At 40.2% G+C, this 22039-nt stretch overlaps 1 protein-coding gene across 3 annotated transcripts in view; it reads left to right on the top strand.

Moving 5' to 3' along the window:
• The window catches only part of ADAMTSL1 (ADAMTS like 1), an 825910-nt gene that overhangs the window by 461327 nt on the left and 342544 nt on the right, over nucleotides 1-22039 (top strand). For all 3 annotated transcript variants that reach the window (XM_032477631.1, XM_032477630.1, XM_014555590.2), the window contains one exon: nucleotides 21810-21937. In XM_032477631.1, coding sequence (XP_032333522.1) covers nucleotides 21810-21937 — 128 coding nt within the window. The remainder of the gene's footprint in view (nucleotides 1-21809; nucleotides 21938-22039) is intronic.

Genomic DNA, 22039 nt, shown 5'->3' with positions numbered 1-22039 from the left:
ATCGTCTCTTTTTTCATTATAGTTATTATAACCATTTGTCATTGAGACAGTATGCCACACACTTCTACTTCAGGTCTTGGACCTGGTCTAAGATAACAAACGTGATTGGAAATTACTGTTATAGAGTGAGTTTAAGTGACATTTGCATTCTCAGGACATGCTGTGTTTTAGAATTAAAAGGAATCTTTGAGGTCACATAAAATGTGACCTCAATTGACTGGGCTCTCTTTGAAGGCAGGAGTTGGCTTTTATTTTGTCTTGAATGTCTTTATATCTCCAGCACGAGACAAAGCATTTGATATACACAGAATAGTTAGTGTAAGTTTGTTGTCTGAATCAATGAATTCATCACCTATTTCAGCCCTTTTCTTTTGCAGATAATTGAATTTAAAATATAAATGTTGGCAAAGAGATTGAAGACATATTTGCCACAAACACCTGGTAGGATGGATCTAGATCCTGGAATCTGGGATCTCTTTCCTTTGAGTCCATACCCCTTTGAAAAAGAATTCATTTTCTTTCTTGTATACTGTATGGTCCCTGAGGACCTTTATAGAAGAGAAAGGCTGAAATATTGAAATGTCACATGTAGAAGAAACCAAACCAAGCAATGAAGCTGATGGAAAATCATCTTGCATGAAAACTCTAGGATCTTGGTTGGTTTATAAACATGGGGTGACCTGGTGAGAAGAGGGGATTGAAATCTATAGCTTGTCTCTCAACTAGACCTACAACCTATCAATAAAATTTGTTTCTCTTGCTTTCCATATTGATGAACAGTGTGAAGGCGAAATACACAGTGTTGATATGTATGTGAAAGTGATTTCATGTGGGGCCTTGCACATAGTAGGTCTCCAAGAAGTGTTAGCTTCCTTCCCTTCCTTCAGGACAAAATAGTATATTCATTGAAAGCCTGCTGTATATCAGGGCCTGTGCGGGGTACAGGGTGAACTGTGTTGAATGAAACAAATATGGTTCTAAAGATGCGTCTTTCTACAAGTAATATCAGAAAGGATTTGAGATTGGGAGAGGGGAGCATAGGAATTAATTGGCCAGTAGGTTCCATTGGTTTTATGTTGCTGTCATGATATTATTTTCTTTAAACTGTGTATTTAACTATTGCTTATGTAAGGGCATCTCTGCCTAAAGAAATAGACACATTAATTCACTATTTATAGTGATTCAAGAAAGAATGTGTTAGAAAAACTCTAAAACTCTAAAGATTTATATTTCAGGTCACTTCTTTGAGTTATGCCTTTTTTTTCCTTTTTTTGCTGGAATCCTCTTTTTTAGTGAGACTGAAACCAAAGCTTAATGAGTGTATTACTCTGTCTCTGTTTATTTGATACATAAACACCTGTCTTTTCCATGTTAGAAATATGCTCACGCAGTGAAACCTTTAGACCAGTCCCTCATTCACATGAATAAAAGGCTAGTCAACAGCATATAAGCAATAATGACAGTAGGTTTTTCCTCAAAAGGTTTAGCTTGCTCTGTGGAAACCATTAGTATGTAGGACCTTTACAAATCTTTGAGCATCATCTGGCAACCAGTCAGCATGTTCCCAGCTCTCTGCTAGGAGGGGTTCTGGTTTTCCAGCACCTCTGCCACGTCCCTAACGACCAGCCCCAACCTGCCTTAATCCAAGGTGGGTCTTCTTACCCCAGTAGTTTGCTAACTTTGCTAACTTCAGTTTGGTGGTGCTTGGACTCAAATCTGGTCCTTTATGTCCCCTTTAGAGTTCTAAGTAATTAAAAAAGTGATTCCCAGAATTTGGATGTCACAGATGATTAAAATTTCAAAAGTAAATAAGGTCATGTTTGCAGGTAGGCAGGATGTATGAAAAACAAAGTTTCTAATGTTTTAATTTTGTTAAGTAAGGACATTGATGAAATAAACTTCTCTTACCTAAGTTCCAGGAAATGAAATAATAGTAGTTACTACTATAGAGAGTGCTTGTTTCAATGTGAGACATACTTTACATATAGTAAATTATCTAATCATCACAACAACCCCATGGAGCAGTGACTATTATTTTTCCCATTTTACAGATGAGGAACTAAGGCACAAAGAGGTTATATAATATGCTTTATTTAGGTCACTCAGCTAGTAGTGGCAGAGTGCAGATTCCAACACAAGCAGGGTTCATGCTTGTCCCAATAATTCCATTTCGTTTTACGAGTGGTGCAAGAAATAAGAAAGATTATTTGAATAAGCCCGAAGTTCCAAGTATATCATTTCAGAAGAAAAACTAGCAAAACACATTTAGCTCTATGGAGAACTAAGCAGTGCCCTTATTTTTCTCTTTATATATTCTTTGTATCAGTGAAAAACTTTGTCATGGACTGGCCTGCTCTATACCAGATACTTTTCTTGGGACACAAAGATGAACAAGACACAGTCACACTCTCCAGGAAGCTCAGAGATTCTAAACAAAGTTTTGAAAAGATAACCCAGGCTGAGGCTGAGTGGAGGAAATAAAATGCTACAGCAGAACAAAGAGGGAAACGGGAGAAGGTAGCAGGACATCTGTCTGCCGTGTCCCGGGCTCCGGGCTAGGCAGTCACTGGGCTTCAAGGTGGATCAGTGAGGATGACTTCGAAGGTGGGACATTTAAAGTGAGACCAGTGGGAGTTCACCAGGTAGACAAGAGAGGGACAGGGGGCATTCCAGGCAGAAGGACCTGCCACAGAAAGGAAAAGGAAGGTGAGTCCGAGGGGTGAATCCCAGTGGCTGGAATATAGGTAGCTCCTGCACTGCCTCGCATGCCATGCCTGGGAGCCTTGACCCAAATTTATGTTTTAGAAGAACAGCCATGGTGGCCACACAGAGTGGAGAGGCCCCGCGGATGGAGGTTGCAAGGCCTCCTGGTGGGAAGCCGTGAAGGCAACAGCAGCAGTGATGGAAGAGGGGAGAAGACCCAGCTATCTGGCTATATAGTCAGCTGCAGGAAAAAGCCCTGTGGTCTTCTGGGCTCAGAGGCTCTTAAAATACCAGCTGTGTGCTAGGGCTTTTTTAGGGCCCCCTGCTCAGCAGACAGCCTGGAGCCTGGCACTGAGTAGGTGTTCAATTGTGGGCCGAAGGGATGTGGGAAGGAATGAATCGTTTTATTCAAGGCTTCCCTGTTTAAAATTGTGACCTACAGTCAGAGATTTTTTTCCCCCTCCAAATTGTTAAAGGTCTTCCAGAGCAAAAAATGTAACACTCTTTAAAACCTGGGGAAGTTTCTGTCAGTCTTCTGGGAAAGAGAGAATTCAAGCCCAGTCTTTCTAGGGAGATGGCCACACTGCTGCAACTTAACCCTTTATTCACTCTCAGTGAACCCTTCCAGATACATAGAGGCTCTTTCAAAGGGACATGCCTGTGCTTTTCTGAAAGCTTTTATGACCCTCACATAACACAAAGCCCATTGCGCGGGGTCGTTTTGGTACTTTGGGGTGATTCTTGTTGTCAGAGACTGCCGCGTTTCCCTGTGTGCGGCTATTTATCTCCCTGTTTTCCCACCAAACAGTGCCCTATTCACCTCTTCAGATTCATGGCACAGTCCTGAATCTTTCCACAAGAAGCTGGCAAGTATCTCTGCACCAATTCTTACAGCGTCCCCATTATCCAAAATGGGCTCCACATGCGGAATTCCCTTTGCAAGAAACTGAAACTCCAGGAAGAGATGCAGCCTTCAGGGTCTAAATTTTAGATATCTGCCCCAGTGGAATATTAATTGTGGTCTTCAGAAAAGAAAAAAAAACCATATCTGAAATTCACAAATTCATCATTTCATATAAAAAATATACTGTGACTAAAAAAAAAACCCCCACAAATTCTATTAAAGAAAGTGTGAGTTAAATGTCACACAATTATATTGTCTGTATTTTTTCTTTACGAGTCCTATTAAGGCATCAGATTTTTGATCTGGTATTGGCATCTCCTGGGTATGTAATTTCTTCTGCTAATTATGAAGAATCTCCAATTTATTCAGCGTTAGTACAGAATTGATTATAGCTTGGCCTCACCTCGTAAAGCAGACTTACTTTGGAACAGTATCAAACAAGTACTTATGTTTTAAATCATATGGTCCTTGTGATTTTCATTCTAATTTTGGACATCTATTTTTCCTTTTCGTCCTCCTTCCCACAACTTGACTGCAAACAACATAAAAATCTCATCGGACTTAGCAAAGGGGAAAAATGTGATTTTCAGTCTCCTTCTGTGTGCTAAGTACTGTGCTATCCGTTTCTATATGTCATCTCAGATAAGCCTTACTATACCCTTTTATAGATAAGAAAATGGAGTACTAAAACCTAAGGTGGTGTGAATTCCTCTGTTTTTAGTGGACGTATACTCAATTCTTATAGCAAACAAATTATATTAAAATATGCAGTACAGACTATTTTCCATGTTGTTGGAACTATGTTATTTGGACTCTGTCAGCAGGAGCCTCCCCAACCTGCTGAGTGATTTCCACGGTTTCAGAACCAAGTTCATTAGAGTTCACTGCTTGTACCATATTTCATCGATCCTAAGACACACAGTTTTTTTCTTTCTGATTTTAGAAACTTTGATGTGCCTTATAATGGATAGCAGGTCATAGTTTAATGGGTGACTCTTTTTTATTCTTAATGGTACCTAAAATAATGTGAATTCAATGTATGGCATCTTGGACCTGATAGAACTGTGTACTGTGGGCTTTCCTGTATCTAACCAATGGGAGCAAAGCTTGAAATTCAGTTACTGAAATAGGATCATGGACCCCTCCCCTCTCTCTCCTGTTGTTCAGTCCTCTGATGCAGATGGCTCCCATCTTTGTTTGCCAGTCTGAGGCACTGAGAGTTTGTACCTTGAGCTCAACTTATTTCTGTCCCATAATAAGTTCAAAGCCCCCTTACGAAAGATCTCTTTTCTTCTTAATGGGTATGTGTCTCAGTTTTCTTACCTTTAAGTAATACAGTATAATGCCGTAGCTGCTGATTTTGATGGGTATCAGAATCAGCTGAGCACTTGTTAAAATTATGACGGTCCAGGCCCCTCCTACTTCAGCAGGCCTGGGCACCTTGTGCTTTTTTTAGCTCTACAGCTGATTCTGATAAACACCAATTTGAGAATCACTGGTGTAGTTCTAAGAGCAGGAACTCTTGAGCCAGAATGCCTGGACCCAAATCCAAATCCTGGCTCCTCCACTGTAACCTTTGTATTATTTTCTGTGTCTCAGTTTCCTTATCTGCAGAACAGGCACCAACAATAGCGTCTTCCTCAAAGGATTACTGTGAAATTTATTAAAACGAGCCATGCAGCCTACTCAGTCCTATACCTAACAAACATAGCAAGTGCCCAGTAAACTTCACAAGTTACCATCCCTCCCTTTCTTCTACAAGGCCGAAATTTTCTATCTCATTCCCAGAAACCAATCTCATCTTTTTCTGGATTCAAGGCAGCTGACAGCTTCGCCTGGTAACTCAAGTCTCCCATGGAATCTCAAGTGGACTGAGAAGAAAAACTAGGATTCCTTTTTAATGAGGAGGATGGGGGGTCTGGAGTCTGTTGAAACCAGGGAGTATAAAACAGAATAAAGATGAATATTGGTTCCAAAAGGTGACACTGTGAGTTCACTCATAAACATTTGTCTGATCCAGAGTGTGTTTACACCTCCCCTGCATCCAAATCACCAAGGAACTGGGAACTCAAAATGTCTGGGCAGCCTCCAGCCTCCCTCCCCAGCGAGATTCAGATCAGGTGGTCTGGGGTGGGGCCCAGACGTTGGCAATTTTTCTTGAGTTCCCAGCTAATTTGAATATGTAGTCAGAATTGATAGTCATTGACCTAATTGAATATTTAAAAGGTTCTAAACACCTCTCACCTGCTAGGGGATTTGTCTCTTATTTGAAGATATCTTCTAGAACCCTCTCCACCTCAAAAAACAAAAACAAAAACCTTAGGAGCTACTTTTCCCTGAAACAGACACTATTTCAGTTCCAGTAACTGATATAGTTGATGTGAATGCACTTTGTAAATGGTACATACGTGTGTGTATGTGAGAGAGAGAGACAAGGACAGAGAGAAGAGAAAGGGAGGATTATGATGCATGATTTGAAGATGATTATCCTATTACGTTAGGTAGCATTCACAAAGAGACCTGGAACTCTTCCAGTTAATAGCTTGTAGTGTAATCTGGAGTCTAATCTTTTAGCCTTTTGAATGCATAAACTTTTTATTTGAAAATAGGAACCATGCACATTTTGTACAAGATAGAAATTAGAACCTTTCTGAGCCTGATTGGAAGAAACAAAATAAAACAGATACTCTGATGATATCCAGTCATCTGCATATATTAGTCACCTGATCTTTTATTTTCCTTTTTGTAGATGGCCATTGTAATAGATTACATATTTGGTCTTATTTCCCCTGGCTTTCCTCAGACCAAGTTTAATTCCTGTCCGGATGACTGACTCTTAACCCATCCTTATTCCACTTACTTACTTAGACATACAGAGATTCTAAATTCCTCTTATCTGTTGGGGAAGTGGTTGTCAGGTGGATTTCTCTCTTACCCTTTTTACAGCACTACCCATCCCCCAACCTTAGTAGGCTCTTTTTTTCTAAAATGCCCATAAACCTGCTGAACCACGTGGGGCTATAATGGGGATCAGATGAACACGTGGAGTACTTTAAAAACTGTCGAACTCCCATCATGCCCTGCTTGAAAGCCTTCATTGGCTTCAGCTGTCAGTTTACTCAAGGACCAATCCCTCAGCTGGAACTCTAGGCCCTATCCCAGATCACCATTCCAACCTCACCTACAGCTCTTGACAGAGAGCCTTGCTGCAGAGGAGCTGAAATACTGGACTAGTAGCAGACTGAGGTACCAGTTGTGTATTATACACATAACAGTGAAAAGAGTCCAGTTTAGGGCACCAGCAGATGGAGTGGAAAAGAGGGAACAGAAAATAGACACACTGCAGAAGTAAAATATTTAGTACAGGTGAGTGTGTGTGTGTGTGTATGTGTGGAGGGATGAGGGGGGCGGTGAGGTAGAGGACAGAGAGGTTGGAGGGAGGTGAAATGTTTTATAGAAATGTCTCTTTATTTATAACTGTGTTAAGAAGGCGTGCTAAAAGAAGGATTGGGGGCCCAAATACTGAGTTTGGTTTTGGACGTGTTGAGTTTAAGGTACTAACGAGGTTTCCAGGTAAGTGGAAACAGAAACCTGGATACTGGTATAGAGATGTTTTTTGTCTCTCATCTGCAAAGAGAAGAGTGCAAGCAAGGGGAAGTGTTTGAGAGCAACAGGAAAGTAGAGAGCAGAGCAAGGGGAACCAGGAAAGAACCTTGAGGGTTCCAACATTTGCTAGTCAGGGTGAGTAAGAAACGGCCGGGGCGGAACAGGCCAGGAGTCACTGCCAGAGAAGCCAGGGGGGCATATCGCACAGCAAGGTCTGAGGGAAGGTACTCAGGAAGATACCTCAGGGGTATCGAGGAAGTGGGTGCAGTGGACGTGGATTGGCTTTTCAAGAAGTTGAGAAGTGAAAGGAAAGGAGACAGAAGACAATTTAACTCACCACTGACAAAGTGGAAAGTAAAGGCAGGAAAGCACAAAGCGGGAGCTGTGAGATAAAAGTGAGCTTGTTTTTAATAAAACGGGGGGAAAGGGCTTGCGTCTTAACAGTTCAAAGAATGCTGATAGCAGCCGTGTGTGAAATTGATTTCTGAGTCCCAGCTCCAGAGACAGAGAGGCTGGGAGGAAAATGGGGTAGTAAACCATGATTTAGCACCTTCACGTTCCCTGCTTGTTACAAACAGGCTTTAAAAAAAGATGCCTGTGGTGCGCCTGGGCAATCTTGATATTGTCTGTGGCCAAGAGCCATTTTCATATATTTCTGAGGCATTTTAGTGATTATAACGTTGCTTTTGACGTCAGCCTATTAACTTTTCACATTGCTAACCATGGTTCATGCAGTGCATTTAAATATTATCCCTACCATTAAATAATAATGAATGACGCTGAAGGAAAAAGAATTATTCTCGCTGAAAACCAAAAGCTGACAGACTCAAGAGGCTTGCACAGTGAAAGCAAAAATTAAGTTTTATAAATTCGTGGAGAAAATATATTTGCTTCTACTTTATCAAGCTGTTGAGGGTCAGAGGAAGGCTCACAGGAATCACAGAAACCATATTATGTTTCATATGCTAATAAACATTTAATAAGTGGTTTCACTAATGGCTCCTTGACATCGTTATTTAATTTACAAATGAATGAAAGATTGTATTACTTCCTGTATATACAATACTGAATGATATTTTTCAACTATGATTTCAAAATGCTTACAGAGAATTTAGGCAGCTCAAAAACATAAGTGTTTTCTATGAACTTGACTGGGAGATAGAAAGACTACTTACTGGTAGATATGTCTTTAATCACCAGTATTGTTTTCCATCTCAGTGCAAGTAGATCTGCATTGTTGACGAATAATGATGACAAATTATAATTGACCGAGAAAGACAAGTCCTTTTAGGAAATCAGTCTTTCTTGCAGTGATTTAAAATAAAGGACTTATACTACAATATACTCTGTACACTATTAAAGAAAAAAATGTAGGCTATTGTATTTGTGAAATAAATAATCGTTTCACTAGAAAATGTTTGCCCTGGTTGCTGTAGTTAAGACAAAAGCTATATGACAACAGACTCTCAGTTGTTACTAATAAAAGACTTAATAATGTGTTGAAAATATATCTAGAAATCTGAGTATTAAAAAAAAAAACAACACTAGAAGTTATACCAGTAGAGAACCACAAAAGCAGTTTCTGTTTTGATACAAAATAAATTGTCATGAAAATTACTGGCGTAGCTATTAGTAGAAACAGCATAAAAAGAAAAACTATTATTCCTTAACACTTGGAAAGGAAATAAGTCAATAAAAAACTTGAAAACTGTCATATAAAGCTAACTTTTATTTCATCATTTGGGAAATTTTTGCTTACAAGTAGTTACTGATTTTCAAAGAATTAAATAGTACACATTTATCAACAAAAAGTTCGGATTATAATTTAGCATTTCTTTTATTATTCAGAAGTCACTAGGATTTGACAGAGGTGCTGGGAACTGATAATTATAAAGAAAAAGAGTCCCCAGTAGAGATTCTTTGTTTCAGTAATTATTTTTAATAAAATGATTTTTACAGCTTGAAGCAATAGGATCATCTACTTGAATTTCATTTAGCAATTTAATACTGTCAACATGTTCATATTTTAGAACTTCTATTTTTTAAATAATTTTTACAGCAACCCTGAGTTAAGTCAAGCAAATAAATGTTCATGTCTTGTCGACAAGTTGGAAAATTGATTTATAAATATGCTTAAATGAGATAGGCTAATTTAGAATTGTAGACATTTTTATGACTAGGATGTTTCAGGAAGTATCTGGCCAAAAATACCACAATGTCCAAGTCCTGACTCCTGACCTGTATTCCCGTTTAGAAGTTTTTCCTTCAGTATTATCCATATCCGTTCTCTGAAACATCTTAAAGTTGCTCACAAAAAAAAAAATCACTTAAACATTACACCTCCATTGAACACCAATCTCTGTATCAAACCCTGTGTTAGAAATTGGGATGTAAAGCTGAATAATCACATAGTCCTTGTCTTCAGGGGCTGATGTCAATATTTTGCCTCTGTTAATTTCTTTTAAACATCACACCTCTAGAATTTGACTTTTTAAGAATTACTTTTACGTGGGATCAAATGGGAATCTATTCTCCCCAGTCTAAAAACCTTACTTTAAAACTTGTATTCAAACTTGCTTCTTTCAAGTCATTTTTCCTAATCTGGCTCAACATTGAGTTTTCTGTCCTCTGTGGTGATCTCTACTATACTAATTGTTGCATTCATGAAAATACAATTTAATTATTATTTTTTTACTTTTTTATTGATTGGGGGTCTATGCCTTTAATCAAGTCAGAATTCCCTCCCCAGCCCATCTTGATTCCCTTATAATCCCAGCACTCTCATCTCCACAAAGGACTGCTTCCTGAGTGTTGCAGAAGGACTGACTCTTGTTTACTCAGTGATGAGGGCTCTTTGGCAGATAGGCATCTAGGATTTGAATGAGGCTAGCTTAAGGCAAGATGTGACAGGTTAATCATCCTTCAGCTTTTCCCATTTGGGGTAAATTTAAAGTTGGCATAAAAAGACATGTGAATAAGCAGAAATGTGATCGTCTTTTTCTTTCATGAGTCAGATTAACTTTTTCCTCTTCCGTTCCCTTTACTTATCTGTAGCTTCTGCGTATATATTTTCCCTGCTCTGTCTTTGGAGAATCTGACTGTATATAAATGAGAGCAAAAGCTGACAGCCGTTATGAATTAGACACTCAGCTACAACTGGTCCTAGCCTGCCTTGTGTTAATTATTCATTCAATGAATGTGCATTGAGACCAATTACATATCTGCTATTCTGTGAGGCACTGGGGGTTCAAAGACGTATTCATCTTTGTCATGATCCTTAAGGAACACACTGTCCTTTCTTTGGGATAGATGTGTACACAAATGACTACCGTGTAGTGGCTGACAAGTGCTAAAGTAGCCATGTGTATTAAGTGCTAGCAATATGTTCAGGGTACACAGCAGAGGCAGTGATTGATTCTAGCTGGAGGTTAGAGAACGTTCCACTAGAAGATGACACTGGAGCTGCATCTTAAAGCAGGAGCAGGAGTACACAAGTTGAAGAAAGTAGTAAGATACGAGGGAGATGGAAAGGAAGGTAAGCTAAGCAGTAGCGGAATCAGGAAGAGCGTCAGAGGTCCCCATGCAGCTTGTCTGACGGAGCAGCTGTGCCCTGTCACTGGAGCATAGAGGACGTGAGTGATCAGGAGCAGCAGAAATGAGTCTAACATGTTGACTGAAGGTCAGGTTAGGAAAGGTGTTATATGCTGCCCTAATAATTTGGACTTTATCTTATGCCCAGTGGTTCTTAACCTTTTTTGGAGAACATGATGAAAGCTCTGAGTCCTCTTTGCAGAAACATGGTAACAATGCACGTGCACCCAAAATGTTTCATACAGTTAGAGTCCTCATGGTCTACCTGGAATCCATTACTAGATGCCACCAGCTATTGGCAGGCAGTGGAACCAAAGAAAGTCTCTTAAGGAGGAAACGGTTTAACTCTGCATTCTAGAAAGATAACTGGTAGCAGTGTGGAGGACAGAATGGCAGGAGGAGAGGCTGGAGGTAAAAAAATCAGAGGGGAAGCCTATTGCAAATCACCAGGCACGAAATGCTAGAACCAGAATTGAGGCAGTGAAAGTAGGGATGGGAGAGGGTGGGAATAGAAAGGAAACATTTCAAAAGTGGGAGTGATAAGACTTGGTGTCTGGTTAAATGTAGAGAATGTTGAGCCATCAGATATTTTGTTGTTGTTGTTTATCTTCTGTACTGGATTATAAAGCCTCTAAGCAGTGTGGCTGCCCAAGGCTGGACTCAGGAGAGTGAGCAGAAGCAAAGCATGCAGGATTAGAATTTAACGTTCATGAGAAAGCAACGGGTCCCTCCAAAGCCAAGAGGCAGAGGGCTGTGGGGTTGTTATAGGTAGTTATAGGTAGACACTGAGAATCAAATAGGGGGCTGCTAAATAGTTATAGGTAGACACTGAGAATCAAATAGGGGGCTGCTAAAATGGTAGCCTTGGATGGGAGACAGTCATTTCGAAGCAGCAGATCAACTTGCTGGCAGCCATGCGCCTTACTTACAAGGTTTCCTGGCCCCAGAGCATTGAGTAGGGTGTAGGATGTAGAGGAAATCTGCTGATTACTCACATGAGTCTACATTAAGCAGTTATGATGCTTCTGGATGCTGGGGTTCTTGATTGATTTGCTTTACATTGATGGTGGAAAAGTATCATCAGGACCATAAGTAGACCCTCAAAATGATTTACTGCCAAACTGCAAAACTCGTGAAACTTGTTTCAATCATTCTAGCTGCTACCTGCAGCTATAGGTTAAAACTAGAGGAAAATGTTATCTATTGAAGATACAGAGATATGGTAATTGAGAGAGAGTTACTGCTTTTTAAAATGTGCATCCGAGTTACAGGTGCAATGTTTTTGACAAAACGTATTTCCTAGTGTAGAGGGGGTTGGATGGTGGTACATATTTGAACTGGAAAAAAGAATAAAGTTCCAGAACTTGAAACCACTTGGAAATTTTAAGTAACTAGATATCCCTCTCTCTTTTGCCTCCCGTCTCTCCCCCTTTCTTGTGCTCTCCCCCAACTTCACCCCACTCCACCCCACTCCTATGCTTACCCCACGTCCTGTGTCTGTTTTTAAGAAACAGATGACAATTAAATGTAATCTAGGATTTAAAACAAAATATACTTCCAAAGCTTTTCACCTTCTATCAATTTTTTGTCCAAATTTGTTAGGTTTTCTTCTAAATTGCATGCATAGTAATGCTAACTGTAGGTAGCTCAGAAATAGAAAGCATAATTCCTGCCCTCAGAGAGTTTACACTCTAACTGGAAAGATAATTGTTGATTAATATAATAATCCTAAAGAGCTACAAAGTCCTGTTTTCAGTTTCATGTGTTCTGTAACTTGACAATGCATGGATGATCAAATAATTGCAGATTAAACAAAATATTGACATAGTAAAAGCTTATCCTCCTGCTACTTTTTCTGGGTAAAGGGAATTTCATATAAGCAAAAGTAGAAATAAGAACATAGAAAAGAAGAAAACATAATACTGAGTCAGAGAATGTTTTAGATTTCAATTCCAAACATTCATTCCACAATACTGGAATGGCACGTTTGAGGGAGAAGACACCCCATTGTGACCATAGGAAGGGAACCTAAATCACACCCGCGGGGTCCTTGGGAGCTTCGTTCAGAACCATTTTGGCAAGTTTCCTTTCTTGGCACAGTTGGCACTGTCCGTGGTCAACCAAAGAAGAGCGAGCAAAGTGCTCCTAAAACCAAAGGCTTGATAGCAGTGTGAAATTAACCGGTCGTTTCTTCCAACTTCTCTATTATCAATCATAATTTGGGTTTTTGCTCAGCACACTCAAAGCCACATTAATTTATTAACTTTCCAGTTTCCTCAAGGAGTCACAAAGTAAGCTTTTTCTCCATCAGGAATTCTTTCTCTATGATTCCAAACCCCAACATGTGCTTCCCAGAGCCTCAGATGTTTCGTTAGTTCTACAGATGCTTTTGTAAATGCATTTCAGCAAAATTTGCCAGGGCTGCAGAAAATATCTATGGCTGATGGGAGTCACAGTTTGGACGGAGCTCGGGTTGGATGAAGTGGAAATGGAAACTGAAACTTCTAACTGGCTCACCAGGAAGTCAGGAATTTACAAAAATGCAGAGTGGGAATTTCATTTCAGGGGGTGTTTCAAGTATGCCTGTTTTGGGGGGAGAGAAGGGTGCAGAAGCCCCGGGTGGTGACTCTTCACTGTTTTCCTTGGTGCTTAGCCTATGTCTTCTTTTCCACTGGAGATTTTTTCTTTCTTAGTCTAGAAAAAACAGCAACCAGGAAGAGCAGCTTCATTTTTCCAACTCCAGGGAAAATGGCATAAGTTTCACACTTGAGGCGAAATAGTTTAAAGGCTTCAGGATATCCCTCCAGTGCAAGGGCCAAGACCGTAATGACTGTCAGCACAAACAAGGGCATAAATGATTTTTTTTCCTAAACAACTGCAGTTTCTACAGCATACAATTCTCCCATTGTCTACTTTTCCTTTGTGAAAGAAACGGAATTACCAGTTTCAGCCTTCTACTCCTAATTGAGCAGCCCCTAGGTTCAGGAGTTTGTCTGTTACAGTTGTTATTAAAAAGAAAATTATTATAGTGGAAAAAAGAAAACTAGGCTGACAACCTCTTACTAGTAGAAAAATCTCTTTAAATCTTCCAGGCTTTCTCAGAGTGTGTCTTGAAGATTTTTATACACACACACACACACATACACACACATACACACATATAAATGTATATACATAATATACATATGTATATGCATACACATATATATACATGTATATAGATTTTCATCCAAACTGAGAGTTTGAAATCTCTATCAGAAAAAAAAACTGCATAGGAGTATTTATGTTTATATTCTATCAGTATTACCACAAAGCAGAGTACTTCTATTTGTGAAGTGTATGCTTTTAAAGTAATAGAAACTGACAATGCTAGAATTTTTTTTAGGCCTTTCCCTGGGATAAACTGACTCAAAATACTCCATGACCAGTCACAGATTTCCTGAATACTAATCTTTGCTCGTATCAGGAATTATTGATTTGAATTCAGCTGGCTATGAAATTGTGTTCTGGTCCAGCCTTCCACCCAGAGGTTTCTCAGCACTTTCTGAGATGAGCTGTAACCCAGCCTTGGCCTTGGAGAAAATACAAACACATCAAGTTACCCTGGTTCTGAAATGAAAATCTTCCTGAAGCATTTGACACTGACCAGAGTCAGGCTTTCGTTTCCTCAAAAGTAATGAAGCTGTCTTAATTCCATCTCCAAGTTGTAATTCCTAGATTGAGAAAGAGTTCTGAGGACAAAATACTTTCTGTTATAAGAAAAGCAACAACTTTAGTTCTTGTCTTGCTATTAAAAAAAAAATTCGTGTACTCATAAGTGCTGTTCAAAATGGAAAGGAAGGTGAAAATCTGAAGCCAGGCAGCACAAAACATGATCAGATTATGGATAAAAAACCTGGCTGTGGGGAAAGATATAGCTCAGTGGTAGAGCACATCCTTAGCATCCTGAGTTCAATCCTCAGTACCTTGTGTTTAAAAAAAAAAAAAAAAAAAAAGGCTGTACCAGGTACTATCTGTGTGATGTGGGGAATGGGGGCAGGGAGGAAGGGTGTATTCCTGGCTTGAATGGAGGGATGAAATAATTAACACCACATGCCAGAAACTACACTAGGCACCTTAAGTATGATTTCTCGGTTAATCTTCACTATGACCCTAGTGAGAATATTAATGTCCCCATTTCACAGATGAAGAAACTCAGGCTCGAAGAGATCTGACAAAGGAGGGCTCTAGTCAGTTTACTAGCACATGGCTAGTAAGGTCTGTCTCACTCCCCGGCCTGTGCACCATCTCCTGCACCATGATGCAGGGTGTTCAGCCTCTCTTGAGAGTCAGTTTTCTCATTGGTAAAATAGGAAGAAGTTTTCCAACCTGACGTGGTTTATTGGGAGGATTAAAGATGGTAATTGGTGTAAATTCTAGCATGCTTCCTGGCACATAGGCACTCGATAAATCCCAGCACCTCACCGCCCACCCTCCAGGTTGAGGTGCAGTCAGGTGCCCTAACAGGAATGGGACAGGGTGTGCTGTGTGTACCTGCCTGGGTGCGGCAGAAGAAAAAGGACAGGTACCCAGATGTCCTGCGCAGGCTGGATGGCTTTTACACCCAGTACCAGAATGGCCTTTTCTCCTCAGTAGCAAGGGACAGGCTTGATGCAGTGGCCTCTGAAAGACCGTGCACTGTGTCACTGACAGATCATCATATCCCCAGCAGTGCAGCTGTGATAAGAACCAGATGATCCAAATTTCCTCAGCAAAGCCAGCAGCAAGTATTTGGGAAGGCGCATGCCTCGGTATCCACACACCCTGCTCTTTAAGAAAGTACATGAAAAAGTGAACAGACTTTTACAAGAGCCCAGTTACCGCTTAACGTCTGTAAGCTCTCAGAAGCAGAGCCTCACAACCCCGACCGCATACAGTTGGCGGCAGAATCCATATTCCCAGTTGTTGAAAAAGCCAGGGATTAGATAAGATTCATAGGGACGTGATATAAGGGAGCTAAAAATGGAACCTGGAGATTCATTTCCAAAGCCTGATACATGGACAGGATGTTTCTGTGTATAGATTTCTCCACGTTGCATGGGCACACCACAGGAAAAATGGTTCTCTCATCACTGGAGGAGTCGCCCCTCTTTTTCAGTTCAAGGTGTGTGACATCCATTTGGTACCGTCACATACACAGCTCCAGATGGCTTGAGCTAAATGGGTCTGTCTGTCAGAAGAGGAAAACCAGAGACTCAGGTGGCTGCTTCGCTGATCTTGAAATAGTAAGAACCATTCTTCCACTCATCCGGTAACCCATTTTGCTGCTTTGAGGACCTGTTGATGTCTGAAAAACACTTTGCTTATAATATAACTTCATCTGTTATATGATTTCAGTTTTACAAAAACCTATCATCCATTTCCTCGGCACCTAGTTTCGTTTTCATTTTGTTCTATACAGCTTGACCTCTTGTTACAGCATTTGGAAAAAATATTTTCTAAGTGCTCTGTCTATATGTTTGTGTCTCTGAACAAACAGAATTTTACGGAGTTTTTATGGCTAACTTTTGCTTCATCCGACAATATCTTTCATCAGTCCTTGATAATCTGTTCGGGTTCCAGTGAAAGAGGGTTCTGGATAAAGTGGTACACAGGTCGTTCTAAGTTTAAGTGTCTTTGGGCCAGTGAGGTTCAGGGAAACACTGCTTCGTGTGATTACTCAAAGTCTGTAGCTCCTTGTACCTGTCAGGCTTAGCACTGTCCACATGAGACTTGGTTGCTGCAATTGCCTCTGAGATCAACCACAAAACCATCAGATGAAAACCACATTTAAATGAGCCAGTAATGGCGAGATGAGGTTGATGGATTTAGAGAAGCTCTTCTAATCATCTTTTAATATTCCTAGGAGGTATATGATGATGTTGGCCATAGTCTATATTCTACGAAATTGGCATGGACTGAGGTTTGGAGCCACTTACCTGCCCAGGAGCAAGGTTGGCTGGAACTGGGGAGTTGACGGCTGAGTTTTCTAACACAAAAATACAGTTGACCCTTCAACAATACAGGTTTGAACTGCTTGGGTCCACTTATACCGGATATCTTCAATACTGTGTAAATACTATGGTACTACATGGTATGTGGATGTGGAAGAATGGCATATAGAGAGGGCTGACCATAAATCATACTAGATTTTTGGTTGAGTGCAGGATCAGCACTCCTCACCCCAAGTATTTAAGGGTCAACTGTAGTTGATTGAGGAGTCATCATCAATGCTACAAAGGTCATCATGTGGCATCAATGATCTAGAAATAGCTAGACTTCTTCTAAATTGAGTAACTCAAGGGAAGTGTTCAGTTTTCACAGAATTACAGAACCAGGACTCAGGACTCTCTCCTCTCAGTGGATTTCTGAAATGCCAACTCACAGAAGGTGCCAACTATCCATTCTAATCCATTCAATGACTATGGAGAAAAATAAGTGCTATAATAAGGACATTTATAATGGACTTTCCCCTCCAGTTCAATATCAGATGCAGTTTTGACCTTTTCTGATAAATCTCCTATTGGTAAAACATCGGTTACATACAGAATTTAATGGCTGCGCTTTAGCTTTCTGGCATTAGTAGCTAAACACCATCATCTCACCTGACACTTGCTGAAAATTCCAACAGTGGGGTCAGTGATAATCTCTAGATCACTGTTTTTATAGCCTCCATGACCTTGTTTCTGAGACATTGAGATCAAAATATTACATTTATGTGATGGAAATCAAATCAAGAACCATTGGCTGGGACGTGGAATTGTGGTTTCAGAAGCAATCAGCACTGCTTTTAAGCAACTCATTATCTATTTCTGTTTTCTTCTGCCTCACTTTTTCTTCCTAGATGCAATTCAAAATTTACAATTTAAAAAAAATGCTCCTGTGAAGTGAGGAGGAGTAAACAAGAGTTTGTCCTGGACTGGACACAAAAGTTATTTATGATGAAAGTCCTCTTAACGATGTCTTAAAGCAGATACTTCTAAGTCTTAAATGATCTGAAAGGCATTACTGAAATGTCATTTCTGGTTCTAGATGTAAAAATCTGGCACAAAAAGGAGGAACATCCCTTTATTTTCTCTAACATGAAACCTGAATTTAGTTGAAATGAATTATGTTTACTCTGCCTGTTAAAAGTTGGAGTTCGTTCCAGTTTGAGAAATAGGTCCACGACTCGCTTCTGGGCTGATGAGCGATGTTTTTTAGAGAAATGTGGGCACTTAATATGTCTAGTTCTGCCAAAACTTGTTAACTGGCAATGAGGTAAGATGTTTAATGAGTGAACCCTCACCTGAAAGCCATTTTAGTGCCTCTTGAGACAAAGCACATCAAAAATATCCAGCAACTTTAGTAGAGTTTGGAACAATTTACTTCTCTAGAAAAACAAAATCTCAACCATACATTATTTCCTAAATATCTTAACCAGAGAGCCACCAGAGAGAAATGTCCCAAGGATTTGGCATTCTGGTGTTCTTACCTCTCATGGAAATGGAGTTCAAATGTGAATGCCGCGTGTGGAATTTTTTTTTCAGTTGTAGTAATTGGATTGTATCACTTGTGATCACTCATCTTGCTTATTTTAGTTGCTTCATGAATGCTAGCATTTGTGATGTTGGTTTTCATCTCAGTCATATTGAATTTTAGTAAAATAAGGGGAATGGCATTGCGCGGGGTATGTTTGTCTCGTAAACAATGACAGCATCAGGCAAATACTCTCCCAACAGAACAATCTTCAGGTCACACAGGGTAAACACAACGGGAGTCAGGAGATGCACAGTAAGCTTTTAAAAAGTCTGAGGAATGAATTTAATGGGTGAGCAAGAGACTGGTTATGTATATGTCAATGGCAAAGGGTCTTTTCTCCCTCCCCAGTTAATTAAGCTTGGAAGAAGAATACCCCTTGTTGCTGTGATTAGAGATTGGTTTTATTAATCCTAAAAAAACAGGCTTTGAATTCCATAACTACTTCCTTTAGAGAGGACAGGTTTGGGGGTAACCAGTGTGTTTCTGTTTCTTATCCTCTGCCACATTTCATAGGAACCTCAAACTCTTCACAGGTCATATCACTGGGTAATACAGTGTAGCAGGTGACTGGGAGGTTCTGCTGTGGGAAAGTCAGGGTTTTAAGAAGGTTGAGCCTTACGAGTGCACTGTCTCAACTCAACTCAGCAGGAAAACAAACAAAAAACAAAACACTGGTTATCTTCCCAGCAGCAGACCTCCTATAACCTTCAGGGCCCATGTATGTTTACGAATGAGGTTAACAACTAGTAATACTAAATAAACCACAATGTTAACAATAGCATCAAATGCTTATATAGTGCTTATAATTTAGGCCTTATGAGCTTCTGAAATTGTATATATTTATTTTTATTGTAGTATAACATACATGACATAAAATATACCATCTTACTCGTTTTTAAGTGTGTAGTTCAGTGACACTAAGTCCATTCACACTGTTAAGCAGCCATCACCACCATCCAGCTCCAGAATTATTTCCATCTTCCCAAATGAAAACCCTGTATCCATTAAACAACTCCCTACTTCCCCCTTCCCCCAACCCCTAGCAACCACCACTGACTTTCTGTCTCTATGCATTTGATGACTCTAGGTACCTCATATAAGTGAAATCTTAGAAATATTTGTCCTTTTGTATCTGGCTTATTTCACTTCATATAATATCCTCAAAAGTTCAACCATGTTGTAGCATGTGTCAGAATCTCCTTCCTTTTTAAGGCTGAATAATATTCCATTGTATGAGTATGCCACAGTTCACTTATCCATTTATCCTTCCATGGACATTTGGGTTATTTCTGCCATATGTGCTTTCTACATGTTAACTGTTTTAATCCTCACAAGGTCTCGGTAATGCAGATAGCTTTATTATCCCCATTCTGATAAGAAGAATGAAAGCTAGGAGGCTTGGGAGCCAGTGTTCCATTCCAGGCTGAGCAGGTCTGCATTCTCTGCTTTCAACCACTGTCTATCCCACTTTGTCTTTCACGTGATTTAGGAATCTAAATAAAGCACGCACCAGTCAGAGAATCCTTGATACAACACTCTGAGGCCAGGTTTGTGACTTCATTTGTACAGGCTGTGAAAGTTCTAAGGAGTAGTCAGTTTGACAAATGAGCCCCAAAGCAACTGATTTGTAAAGAATCCCATTACTGCAAAATAGTTTTCTAGAAGTGAGATGATGTTCTTTTCTTTTCCAGGGGGTCCTCCTGCTTGGACGATACAGCTTTGAGTATAACTAGTTAGGGTGTGAGAAAGACTTTTCAAATAGTAATAATAAGAGCTCCCATTTGTAGAGCCTGCTGTGTGCTGGTCACTTTACTTACATCATCTCAAGTTCTCACAGTGCTTTGTTAGAGATTACCTTCCCATCACCTGCATATTCCACGTTCTCCCGGTATTCTACACTGCCTGTTCTCTCTCCTCAGAAAAGTGAAGGTGGAACTGTCATGCTGCCTAACATGCACGTTTTCTTTATAGCTTGCTTTTTCCAAATAGTTCTGAATTTTTAACATTTGTCATTTGTATGTCTTTGACATGAAAAGATACCATCTTTATTGTTTGGATATCACTTGTATTCAGTTAAGTAACTTGGCCACAGTTGACACTATTTATAGAACTCTTGCCATGGACTGAATTGTATCCCCTCAAACTTGATATGTTGAAGCCGTCCTGCCCAGTGTATTGGTATTTGGAGATGGAGCCTTTAGGAGATAATTATTAGGTTTGGAAAAGGTCATGAGGGTGGGGCCCTCGTGATGGGATTAGTGCCCTTCTAACAAGAAATACTAGAGCTTGCTCACCCTTCCCTTACTCACAAAAAGTGGAGGTCATGTGACCACATAGTGAGAAGGCAGCTATATGCAACCCAAGGGGAAAGTCTTCACCAGGAGCCAGCCATACTGGCATCTTGATCTCAGACTTTCAGACTCCAGAACTGTGAGAAAGTCCGTTTCTGTTGTTTAGACACCCAGTCTGGCATTTTGTTATGGCAGCATGAACAGACTAATACAACTGTGTAAGTATATAGATGACATTTTCAGTTTATAATAATATAATAATTACAGCTAATATTCACAGATTACTCTGAAACTAGTCCTAAGCTAAACTTACATAACTGATCTTTCTATAGTATACATGTGTATGCATGAATATAATATTATCCTCATTTTATAGAAAAGGAAATTGAAGATCGGGAGGTGGTAAGTTACTTGTACAAGGATACGTAATTAGTAAAAACAAAACAAAACAGAATCTACATCCAAAACTAAGCAGTTTCTAACTCCAGAACCTGTTCTATTAACTACTATAAAATTGGCACAAACTTCACCTCTTCTAAGAAATGTGAAGCACTACACAGAGACCTATACATAACAGTTTTCCTTATACTGAATGTAGATTTCACTTAGAAAGTCTGTCATTAACAAGCAAATCTGTCCAGAGCCAATCCCTACATTACTAAAGTTACTTCATGTAGTTATTCTGATTGGCAGATCTGAGAACTGGAAATGATGCTGCTTCGTTAAAAGAAAAAAAGTCAATTGTATAAAACATTAAGTTTGGAAAGCAGTGCTGGTATGCACGTGTCAGGCTTCTCAGAGCAGAACCATTTCTGAGCCCAGCTTCTCTTTTCACAAAGCAGCAAGAAGTAGATTCATGAACTCTGGGCAAAATTTTGACTTCAGTGGTATTTCTTTTCCTCTAACCCTGATGCCTGTTTCTGGCCACCTTGTTCTTTCTATTTGCTCCCAGTAGGGCAGTCCCGCGCCCTTTTCAGTTATGGTCCAGGGTCCTGAAACTCGACTATTCCTCTCCCCAGACATATGCACAATATCAAATTGGAAAGAATCCAAGAATCTGAGCCCATTTTCATCCTCAACAAGGCCAGCAGGTACAGACAGACAGACGACCCGTGCTTTAGCACACACGTTTCCAAGTGGAGATCTTGTACTGACCGTCGTCTTGTTCCTCACAGAGCTCCAGGACAGCACGCTCTGAGGAGGACCGGGACGGCCTGTGGGATGCCTGGGGCCCGTGGAGCGAGTGCTCACGCACCTGCGGAGGAGGGGCCTCGTACTCACTGAGACGCTGCCTCAGCAGCAGGTAAGTCCCAAACCCGCAGCGGTGGGGGTGGGGGGCTTCCATAAGGCCCCAGGGGAGCAGGTTGGAGGCACACTTTGAGGGTAATGCGGAGCAAGTCCAAAT

The sequence above is a fragment of the Camelus ferus genome, chromosome 4 (genome assembly GCF_009834535.1).
Source record: "Camelus ferus isolate YT-003-E chromosome 4, BCGSAC_Cfer_1.0, whole genome shotgun sequence".
Taxonomy (NCBI): domain Eukaryota; kingdom Metazoa; phylum Chordata; class Mammalia; order Artiodactyla; family Camelidae; genus Camelus; species Camelus ferus.
The sequence above is the reverse complement of the archived record's forward strand: the minus strand, read 5'-3'. Positions and strand labels throughout refer to the sequence as shown.